The sequence below is a fragment of the Blastomyces dermatitidis genome (genome assembly GCF_000003525.1).
Source record: "Blastomyces dermatitidis ER-3 genomic scaffold supercont1.10, whole genome shotgun sequence".
Classification (NCBI taxonomy): Eukaryota; Fungi; Ascomycota; class Eurotiomycetes; order Onygenales; family Ajellomycetaceae; genus Blastomyces; species Blastomyces dermatitidis.
Window position 1 is genome coordinate 1,227,472 of NW_025544783.1, and position 12,664 is coordinate 1,240,135.

At 30.6% G+C, this 12,664-nt stretch overlaps 1 protein-coding gene and 1 pseudogene across 2 annotated transcripts; both read left to right on the forward strand.

Annotated features, from left to right (window-relative positions):
• Nucleotides 1–403: 403 nt before the first annotated feature.
• Nucleotides 404–760, forward strand: BDCG_07994 (uncharacterized protein; the record flags this gene model as incomplete). The annotated part of the gene is made up of 1 exon (XM_045423767.1): nt 404–760. The coding sequence occupies one exon, from the start codon at nt 404–406 to the stop codon at nt 758–760; it is 357 nt and encodes a 118-aa protein (XP_045272630.1).
• Nucleotides 761–11,060: 10,300 nt separating this feature from the next.
• BDCG_17708 lies at nt 11,061–11,149 on the forward strand (annotated as a pseudogene). The gene has a single exon. The product of its transcript is annotated as a tRNA-OTHER (tRNA).
• The last annotated feature ends 1,515 nt before the right edge of the window (nt 11,150–12,664 follow it).

The window sequence follows — 12,664 nt, forward strand, 5'->3', positions numbered from 1 at the left end:
TGTTTTTTCATCTCAGAGATTCATACTTTCATCTTCTTTTACAGATGAGTAAGAGAGATCTTCTCAGTCTTGATAGAATCTGTCAATACTTAAAGCTCTGAGACTCTCACTCTGTACTGCTTAAGTATCTAGACTTCTTATCAGAGCTGATATAATGTCTTTCTGTGAGATAATACTTACAGAGAGATAGAAGTTATTATTACAGATATAATAGAAATAATGAGAGTAAGAGAAGAAGTGAATATATAAAATCTCTTCTTTCTTCAGCTGCTTAGCATAGTACAGATAAGTGACAGTGCTGAGCAGAGACTGCATCAGAGCCTTCTCACAGAGAGAAGATAAAGAAATCACAGAACTCTGCAGACTCAACTCAGCAGTATTCTGAGCAGGGCTCAGACATATCATGAGAGAGAAACTACAGATTAGACTTCTCAGAGTCACTGTTCTCAGAATTAAGCTCTTTCTGAGATTCTCTCTGAATGATCACATGAGATCATACATCACTGTGTTGATTGAAAGAGGGGGTGATGTCACAACAGTGGTGAGAGAGGCAGAGGAAGAACCAGACACAGATGAACCAGCTGGCAGAAGAGACAACACCTCACTGCAAGGCACAGCTGCTACCACCACAGCTGTCAGAGATGTCAGAGAGAAAGAAGGTGTAGCAATGAGAGCAGTGCTCTCACAGCTCATTGACACTGCTGTCTCTGCCTTCAATCAGACTTTCTTGACAGTCACAGAGGCCGCAGCTGCATCATGAAGATGTTTATTTACTAGAAAATGTCAGAATAAGTTCTTTATTATTCTTCAAGAATGATACTCTCATGCACTCACTGTTACAATTGAGAAAGAGGAAAGAAAAATATTTCATAAAGAGAGAGAATCTTTTTGAAAAAATCCTGTCACTACTGTTAACTTTGTCTCTAAAATACATCACTTTTGTAGAGAATTCTATATATAGAATGAAATATGATGAAAGATCTGTAAGTTACTTATTAACTACATTTTTCACATTTTAAATTGATATATAAGGAACTCACTTATCACATATTTGATTTGAATGAAGATGAAAAAGAAAGATCTACACAGTTAGTAGAAAAACTCATCTATTTCTTTATATCACACACAGTATATGTACTGTGAAATCAGTTGATAACTATTACTATATAATAAAGATAATTTCTAATTTAGTAATTTTAAGAGTATAGAGACTATACTCTTAAAGAAAAGAGCATTGTCACACTCTCAGCTGTATCAAGACTCTGCTGCAATTTCACACAGCTCATTGCTTTCATGCAGATAATTCCATTCATTCTGTAGATTATTTGAACCAGTTTTCAACTGCTCTATGACATTATTCAGATATATTATAGAAAGATCTGATTAATGAATATGAGAATCCTGCTTCTATACAAGATCAGCAGATTACTTTTTCTTAGTAGTGAGACACTGCTGAGATATCACTTCAGCTATTCTTGCTTATGAAATAAGAGAAGATATCTGCTCATTGTCTATATAGAATAGCTAGATGCTGGCTTCTCATAAAAGAAGTCAGTGATTTGTTTTACTTCTACTGAAATATACACAAGAGTTACTGCATGTCTCATACAATCTTCTTAGTATACTAAGTATCATATCTGTGATATTCTCACAATAATCCTGTAGCCTACGAGCTCGCTATTCAAGCAAGATAGTCAAGCTCACTTATATGACTTCTCAAACAACTACCTCTATGTGACGCCGCCAACTAGCCACCGCTTCGGTTCCGCCACGTTACAAATACTCTGATAAGATGAATAAGTTCACTTAAGAATTATCTGAGTAGATAAGATATCTGCAGAAGCTGAGACATAACTTTTATACTGTAAATTCTGATAAGTCAGAATCATGTGATCTTTGCTAAGAATCTGATTATAATAAAGATATTAACACTGTCATTTATAAATTCTAGTCTATAAGATGATGAGTTTCTACTGAAATGAACAGTTTACAGTGTATATAAAGAAAAGAAGAAATCATACTCTCATTAAAGCTAAAAAACAAAGAAAATAAAAACAGAATCATAAACATAATTTAGAGACTAATAAAGAAAAAACAAAGAAAAAACAAAGAAAATTCCTACTTATATTCTCAACATCTGTAACACTCAATCTTCTCACAACTATTAATTTCTCTCTTCAAAGAAGCAGAGAGTATCATGTCTGTAATACAGACAATTGTTATATTTAATAGAAAGATTATCAGAAATGCACAGACTTCAGAAAAGCTGAACATCAGAGTATATACAGTTGCAGCAGAGTCTTGAAAACTGATTATCTGTGTGTGTGATCAGATATCTGTTATAAAGCTGTGTCTACTCCCTCAGTTGTGCTGAAGTATTCAGCTCAGAAACAATTGAAATGTGAAGAGAGAGCTTATCTATACAGGTTAACTTCTGTCATGAATTCATGACATTTGTATTACCTTAATTATCTGAATTTTGCAGATACTCAGAGACTTATCTCTTATCAACTATGAGACTGTGAAAATGTGCTGCAGCATGAGAACTGTTAATAGAAAACCTAGACATATTTGCATATGTCTGATCAGAGATTGTGTGAGTAGAAGAGAGATGATCATAGATCTGTAAAGCTGCAGAAGACACTGATAACACTGAGAGCTTTATAAGAACTGTTAGCTAGAATCTGTAAGAAATTACTTATAGAAAGACTTACAGTAAAGAGTGAAACTGTGCTACTTAAAGTCAGAAACTGGTCTGAGAAAGACATGAGATTAGCTGCTGGCCTGAAGATTGAATGCAGTGATAAGACTGAGAGAGATGAAGACACTATTATAAGCAGTAACATCTCTGCTTTATCAGCTGATAAAAAGTGATCAGAGAAGTTATGAGAACACTTATAAGAAGCTCAGTAATGATCAGACATCATTTATAAAGATATTGAAATTGAAAAATTTTTATTCTTGAGAAGTTCTTGAATCAATATATAAATATTGTCAGAAAAACTCTCTCTCTGTTATCTGAGTGAAAATACTTCATAGATGAATAAAAATACTCACAGTTTATAAGAATGAAAGCTGTTATAGAAAAAGAAAAAAGAAGATAAAGTTCTATAGACAGATCTGAGATATTTATACTACTTTAAAGAAATTTACTCACACTGTGAGTAATTCTATAGAACAGTCAGATCACTCTAGTAAATAAAGAGTGATTATAAATTACAGATCTGAATCTTTCTATATGACTATAAAAAGTAATTGTAGACTGTGAATATCTTGATTCTACAATTCTACAGAGTTAATGAAAGAATGAAAAATTCCTCACAATTCTACAGTGTTAAAGAACAATGATTTATAAGAATAAGTGAAAGATTAACTTATGAATACTTCTCTTTAATGAGAATAATCTCACAGAGAGTGATTCATCTGTGAGATGAATCTGTGTAATAATCATACAAGAATCTTGTAAAAATAATTGAGAGTTCACTAAAACTCTTCTATATAAAAGATGTGAGATGAATCTGTGTGATAGTTAGAGAAGAATCTATAAACTATAAAGAATTTTATAAAATAAGAAACTAAGTAACAGACTCTTTTCTCTTTATAATAATATGAGATTTTTTCTCACTAAGGTTTTTTTTTATAGATGTAAAGAGTTTTTAGTGAGTATCACTGCAGTGCTGAGCTGATTCTATGAAGTCACTCAGTGAAAGGCTTCACAGATGAAGTCTTAGAGAGAAAGAGATATGTAAGAAATCTCACTTCTTATAGATTCTTTATCTCTATTTCTATCTCTCATATAATTAATAAAATTAGTGACTCTTGACTACATACAACTATATAGACTGAAGTTCATGAATACTATTTATAACTCAGCTTAAATGCTATTGCACATTTGATCTCTACATTTTATCTTTCTTACTGCGAATACTTCTAGTAGTTAATAGTACATATCACACTAAGCTGCAAATACCTGAATAATTGCCTGTGAGCACTTATTCTTACAATAATTATGAGAAGTTTCTTATCATAGATCTCATAATTGCATTCAGCAGGACTCAGTTTCTTAAACATGAAGACACATGATTATAGAACACTTTCATCATTATATTATAATATTGCTTCTTCTGTCATATAGTCAGAGAAATCAGCTTTAATAACTATTTCATGATCAGAATTAAATGTTATCAGTAGAGAGATATTAATGAACATCTTCTTTATCTATGTAAATGCAGTGTCAGTATTCACTGATTATTGAAATACTGAGTCTTTCTTAGTAAGTTCTGTAAGTGATCTCATGATATCTGAGAAGTTTTGTATAAATTATCAATAGAAGTTAGCAAGTTTCATGAAGCTTTATACATCTTTCATAGTGTGCAGAGTCTTTCATTCAAGAATAGCAGAGACCTTCTCAGAATTCATTCAGATTCTCTTGCCAGCTTCTATGATGAAATCTAAGTATTTAGTACTCTTGACTTTGAAATCACACTTGTCAATATCAATTAATAGTTCTGCTTCTTGTAGTTATTATAATATCTTTTGCATATACTCCTGATATTTCTTTCTGAATTCATCAGTGAAGATGAGAATGTCATCTAGATAAGCAGATGCAAATTCATCAAGAAAGTCTCAGAGTGTTCAGTTGATATACTTCTGAAATGTACTGAGAATATTAATCAGTTCAAAGAGTGTGACTACTTATTCAAAGAGATCATATCATGTTCAGAATACTGTAAACTACTCATCTTCTTTACTAATGTGAATCTTATGAAACATGATGATGACATCTAACTTTGTAAATTATTGAGCTTGTTCAATACAAGCTAGAGTTTCATTGATAAGAGATTAAGAATAACAGTCTTTCTTTGTTAATCTGTTCAATTCTTGATAATTCACACAGAATCAGAGTTCTTCATCTGGTTTCTTTACAAAGAGAATAGCGGCTGCAGCAGAAGAGTTACTAATATATATGAATTCTTTATTCAACAGATTATTGAGTGTCTTTTAAAGAAGAAAGAGTTCATCTCAGAATATGTTATAAAGAGAGTCTCATGACAGTTCAGAGTTCTTATCATTCTTTTTCTCTAACTTGATACTGTGATTCACTTCAGAATCTTGTAAGAGAGGTATGTTTGTAATATTGTCTTATCAGAAGACATCTAGATATTCATGATATTATTGAGAGACTTTTGTACAAGAATCTGTTGTTGTAACACAGAATAACTTTTCTAGAGTCTTTTTAATATTGATCAGACTAGTGGAATAGATTGCTACATAGTTCTGCTGTCAGTGACTTCTTTTTCAGAGCATTTTATATGTGTTACCAGAGATCTGTGTCAGATTCATGATCTTGTGAATGTCATCTTTATGAATTCTATCATTATTAGAGAATATCAAGCTTCTGTTTTAAGTGTTCAATAAGATGCCTTGTTCAGATAGTCAGACAAGTTCTAACATAAGATTATAATCAAGATTATCAACTTCATATGTGTAGACATCTTCATGTTGATGTTCTCTCACATCTATGATCAACTACACTATGTAACAGGTATAAATATCTTTTGAATCATCAAATTTTATGAGAAGTTGAGGTTTTGATAAGAGAATATGCTGAAGATTATAATATCTTATGACTGAAGATTTTATCATTGCATAGTGACATAGACCACTGTCTACCATGACTTTCATATTATATATGTTATCAATCACAGTAGATACAAGAATTGCATTTATTATTATTTTCTCTTCAAATTGTTATCATCTGACCTCTTCAAGCTTCTGTTTGTGAATTTGAACAGAAGCTAATCTTTTCCCTGTTTCATCAGAGTATTTTTATAGTTATCTTTCAAATCTTCCTCTAATGTAACATGATTGGTGTGGACAGACACTAATTCATTCTTTAAATAAGAAGACATGTAGACTGATCAGCAGTTGAAAGTAATGTATTCTGATTGATTACAGTTGATGCACACTTTATATTGACATTGATCAGCTACTTCTTCAGAAGTGATTTCAGAGACTCAGAAGCCTGTTCAGACAGCAGAGACTCTTGCTTATGTATAGATATTTAAGTCTACTCAGTTCATATCATCTGCATCATTATTGTTATTCTTCAGTGCGGGTGTATAAGTGACTGAGGTGTAATATCTTCTGCCACTGTTCTGTATACTCTTAAGCTTGATAAGATAATCATTCAATGTTCAGAGCTGTTTGCAGAAGTCTTTATAAGTCTGATCTTTGTCTACACTTACAAGAGTCTGTAAGAGTTTGAAAGTTAATGTCTTCTTGAGCATGCTAGTCTTCATTCAATTCTCTCAAGATTGATCACCTGCTTCTAGAAACTTGATATTGAAGTCAGAAATGAATGTTGTAAGAGAAGTATTTCTCTGTTAAACACTCTATAATCAATCTAATACTTTCTGTTGTATGGCAGTGTCTTGAAACAGAATATCAAGATATTTGATAATATTATCAGGTGTTTGCAACACTGATTCACATGCTTTCATTCATGAATGAAACTTCTGTTTCATGTGATTCTTCAATTGTTCATTGATATATCAACTTTGATTGATTAATAAACTGATAACATGTTCATCTACTCTCAGTTTTGTGAGCATTTTTATTCTTTATGATGAGTAGAGAGTGAGATCAGAAGTATTGAAATATACAGAAGCATTTAAGTGTTCTTTCAGTGCTTCTATATTTGATTGTGTAGATGTTGAAATTGCATGAGTTAATTGTTGAATGTCTTCATATTGAAGTTGTTGAGTCGCGTGCATGTCTGCTATCTATTGTTGTTGTAATTTCAACATTGCTCGGAGCCACTGTTGCATTGCATCTATGCTCGTGTTTGAGAGTTTCATATTATCATTAAACATGATTATATCGCTTTGTTGAATGTGTGATATCTGTGAAATGTGAAGAAGTGTAATCATATTCTCATATATCTGAGTGTCAGAACTCTCGGGTCATTCACTAACATTCTTTTGTAAGATCTTACTCTCTTCATAAGATCTTATTACAGGGTCAGAATGACTAGCAAGCAAGCTTCTATCTGAGAACTCAGTGTTTACTTAACTGTTTGACTGTTTCTCTATTTCTTATACATTGTTATGCGTTCAGATATCTCTCAATGAATAATCATTTCTAATGAGAAGATAATGTGTGAATAATCATTTCTAATAAGAAGATGATGAATGTTTTTCTAGTGTAAGAGACCTACGCTAAATAGATCAGTATTATATTGATAGGTTCTATATAATAAAGAGAAAAATGTTAGAGAAGAAAAGAAAGAGAAAGTATCAGAATCAGTAATTAAGATGAATATTTATACACATATGTGATGACTGAGAATCAGTGATTGAGAATAACTGAGAATTGAAGCATATGTGTTCATGACAGCTGAGGATCAGTGATTGACAATGACTGAGAATTGAAGTGTACATGTTTGTGGCAGCTGAGGATCAGCGATTGAGAATGGCTGAGAATCAGAGTGTATGTGTTCAAGAGTGAAGTGAAACAATCTATGAAGTGTAATGAAATAGTCTATATAATTGATCAGGCGCAGCCCGCCACATCTCATTTTATATATCTGAAATTGATTAATATATATTAATTAGTTAAATAATTACTAGAAAAATCTGAGAACTTTCATATTATAGTCTCTGACTATATACATCTATAATTGAAGAGGAATAATAAAACTGACAAAGTGAAGTGTTAAAAACAGCTCTTTTTCCATCTTTCTAAAAACAAGAGTAGTGAGTGAGTGAGAGTAACTAAGAGTGATTAAAAGCTATAAAAATAAACTTCTAAAATTATAGTTATATATGAAGAGAAGAGTAACAGCTGTAAGAATAGATTTATATAACAATTAAGATTGAGTGATTAGTAGAAGTCTGAAAGTAGCAGTGAAAATATTAATTTTCAGCCTCTAACTTTGACATTATTATTATTATTATTCTTCAATTATCAATGTATATAGACTAGCTGCCAGAATTATGAATTTTATATTTAGTCTTATTTAATCTGATCTCATACATTTCTTGACATAAATCTCACTGAGAATAATCATTAAAAAAACATGTAAAGTGACTATTTATCAGATCTCAAAATGAGATCATGACTTAGAAAAAATAAGAAAGTGATTTCATTTGATCTTATTTAATCTCATTCTTGATATAAAGTTACTATTTTTAGACATTTCAAAGTTTTGTTTAGACTATTTTTAATTTTTTAAAAAGTAATGCTTTTTAATAATACTTAAATGAGATTTAATGTGATGGGCTGTGTCTGATTAATTATATAGACTATTTCATTATACTTCACAGATTTCTATCAAAGCTCTGATTCTTAGTCACTAATTCTTAGTTGAAAACTCACAGAATTTCCATTCTTCTGCTCTGATACTTTACTATATATATATATAAATATTTACTCTGATCACTGATTTCTGCACTTTCTATTTCTTTTTCTTCTCTAGCATTTGTCACTTTATTATATAAGACTTATAAATATCATACTGATCTATTTAGCGTAGATCTCTTACACTTGAAAAACATTCATCATCTTCTCATTAGAAATGATTTTCAACATTTATTATCTTCTTATTAAAAATAATTACTCACTGAGATATCTGAACATGTAAAGATGTGTAAGAAATAGAGAAACAATCAGTTAAGCAGACACTGAGTCTTAATCAGTTAAGTAAATATTAAGTCTCTAGATAGAAGCTTACTCATCAGTCACTTTGACTCTGTAACAAGATCTCATAAAGAGAACAAGATTTTACAAAGAGAATAAGATCTCACAAAGAGAATAAGAGAATGTCAGTAAAAGACCTGAGAGTTCTAATATATAATGACTTATCAAGATATCTAAACACATAACAATGTGTAAAAAATAAGAGAAATAAACAATCAGTTAAGCAGACACTGAGTCTTAATTAATTAAGTGAATACTGAGTCTCTAAATAGAAGCTCACATATCAGTCACTCTAACTCTGCAACAAGATCTCATGAAGAGAACAAGATCTTAAGAAGAGAACAAGATCTTATAAGAGAACATATCACACATTCAATGAATAATATAGCTATATTAACTGATAATATGAGAGAAACCTTGAATATGAGCATAGATGCAGTGTCATAGTAGCTTTAAGCAATGTTGAAATTACAACAATAACAGATAACTGATATGCATGTAACTTAACAACATTAATATGAGAAAATTCAATAATTATCTCAACTAGAAATCTCTGTACAAGCAATTTCAATACTGATTAAATCAGATATAAATATGTAAGTACTGAAGAAATATCTAGATACTTTTATATATTTCAATACTTCTGATCTCACTCTCTATTCATTATAGATATTGAAAATGCTTGTGAAATTAAGTATGAATGAAGATATCATCAGTCTATTAACTAATCAAGATTAGCATATCAACAGTTGATTGAAAGATTACATGAAACAGAAGTTTTATTCATGAATAAAAGCGTATAAATCAGTATTGTCAATATTTAATAATATTATTAAATATCTTAATATTCTGTTCTTATTATTATTATTATTCTTCAATTATAGATGTATGCAGTCAGAGACTATACATCTATCTGAGAACTTTTAGTTCTCAGAAGTTTTCCCATATCTGTAAAGTTAACTATTATACATTCACCAATTTCAGATATGCAAAATCAGAAAATTTCAGCTCAGAATACAAAAACTGTTTGTAAATTGCAGTGTCTTAACATCTTCTGATACTTTGAAATCATTTGACAATATCATGACAAAGGAAAAGAGAACACAGTCTTAAAGATAGACACATTAAATAGATAGATAGAAAGGAATTGAAAGGAAAAGATAAAGTAAAGAGTGACTGTAATAAAACAAATTATTAAAAGATAGTATTTAACTGTTTTAATAGACTATATCTGATTGATTTCCTTCTCTTCATATTCAGATATTTCTGAATTTAGCTATTTTCTTGTAGCTGCTTGAGTTTCTGATAGAAAGTCTATTAAGTCTTTAATTCCTGTCTCAGTTGAGAATAAGAATCTCATATTTAATTAATTTATATCATACTTCTCTTTCAATCTGACTCTGAGACTATTGTATAATACATAGTGTATTACAATATACTCAGAATTCTCATTTGCATTGCAGAATAAGTATTCTATTGAATTAAATCTATCATTAAATCTTTGTATATAAGATTTGAAATAGTCATGTTCTAGTTTCAGCTGTATTATAGATGAGAATATTTTCTTCTTACATTTAATTGAACAAGATTTTCACTTGAATTTTATTTTAAATCTTGAATAATGTATGCTGTTCTTTTATTTCTATCAGCTTTCATTTCACTTATCTAAACAAGATTCTTTTATTTTTCTCTTTATTAAAGATCAGAACATAATTTTTTAAATAGATCTGCTTAATTCTGTACTTCTTTTTACAGCTGAATCAGTTAATTCATTACTATGAATATTCATATAAGCTGAAACTCAGTGCAGATGAATTATCAGCTTTAATATTCTTCTCTTTTGAATTTTCAAAACAGAGCTTAAGATCAGTTCAAGATTCATTTGATTATTATAAATCTAACTATTTCTAAGTCTTTTCAAAGCAGCTTGACTATCAGAGAATATTCATATCTCTTTCAAACAATTTCCTCTTTTATAAGATTTTATTTTAATAAGTTTAAAAGCTTTCACTATTACAAATAGTTCAGCATCAAAGACTTCAGATTCACAGTCTAAATTTCAGAAATCTGAGATGAAATTGATATTATCTTCAGTATAAGCAATGTCTGTGTTTAATCTATTCAAATTCTCATTTTTGAAGTCATCTGAATAAATCAGAATAGAGTCTTCTATATTGATTATGAAAATTCTCTTCAAATACTGTTTCTATTCTTTTGCCTTAGATAGTTCACTTATTTGCAAGTCTATAAGAGATTCAAGCTTTTCTCTTCAGAGAGATATCTTCTCATGATCAACTTTTTCAATATTTAAAGAAGAAACTTAATCTTTAATCAGAGAGCATAGTCTATACAGTTGAGAAGCCCCGGTGGCCGAATGGTTAATGCGGCCACCTGGTAGCGCCTTGGCGTGGGAAACCAAGGCGTGTGGGTTCGAAACCCGCAGGGGATACATTAAATCCGGAACTCAAGCACCTCAGGTTTCTAATAAATACAGAGGTGTACAAATCGCTCCAATAAATCGCTTTATGTTCCTGGGCTGGGAAGTTATTATCGCATGTATCTAATTGTCACTCCTTTGTATTTCCTATGTTCTTGTTATCTTGACGTGGTTTCAACACCTGTATTTCCTCCTGTATAACCAACACTTGACCTGTATTTAACATCACGCAAGGACTCATCATAAGCTCCGCTTGCATATGAGTATAATGGAAGAATAATAATAATAATAATATACAGTTGAGAAGGCATTTTCTTTGAGAAATCATTTTCATTGCAATCAAGAAATCTATTTCAATTCAGTTCATTTTCAGAGTTAATTGATGAAAATGAAGAAGAGACTCTTTCTCTGATTATATGACTCAAGCTTATCTTTATAACTCTCAGAGCATAGTTCATACAGGTCTTTTCAAATCTAATAGCAGGAGAAGGAATTGAAGCTTCAATTTTCTTTACTTTAATCAAAGATGATTTAAATGCTCTCAGAATTCTTCTCAAGGCTCTGTTTTACTGTAAGAATAAGTGCTCACAGGCGATTATTCGGGTGTTTACAGCTTGGTGTGATATGTACTGTTAACTACTAGAAGTATTCACAGTAGAAAGATAAAATGTAGAGATTAAATGTATAATAGTATTCAAGCTGAGTTGTAAATAGTATTTGTGAACATCAGTCTATATAGTTGTGTGTAGCCAAGAGCCGCTAGCTCTATTGATTATGTAAGAGATAGAAATAGAGATAAAGAATCTGTGAGAAGCAGAATTTCTTACATACTTTCTTCTCTCTAAGACTTTGTTCATGAAGCTTTTCACTGAGTGACTTTATAGAGTCAGCTCAGCACTGCAGTGATTCTCACTAAAAACTCTTCATATCTATAAAAAATCTCAGTGAGGAAAAATTCCTTATCACTATAAAGAAAAAAGAGTCTGTCACTCAGTTTCTTATTTCATGAGATTCTTTATAATCTACAGATTCTTCTCTGACTATTACACAGATTCATCTTACATCTTTTATATAGAAGAGTTTCAGTTAACTCTTAATTATTTTCATGAGATTCTTATGTGATCATCACACAGATTCATCTCATAGATGAATCACTCTTTGTGAGATTATCTTTATTAAAGAGAAACATTTATAAGTTGATCTTTCACTTATTCTTATAAATCATTGTTCTTTAATACTGTAGAATTATGAGAAATTTTTCATTCTTTCATCAACTCTGTAGAATTGTAGAATCAAGATATTTACACTCTTCAATCACTCTTTATAGTCATATAGAAAGATTCAGGCCTGTAGTTCACAATCACTCTTATTTACTAGAGTGATCTGACTGTTTCATGAAATCACTCACAGTGTAAGTAAATCTCTCTAAAGTAGTATAAATATCTCAGATCTGTTTGCAGAATCTCATCTTCTTTTCTCTTTTTCTATAACAGCTTTTATTCTTATAAAGTGTGAGTATTCTCATTC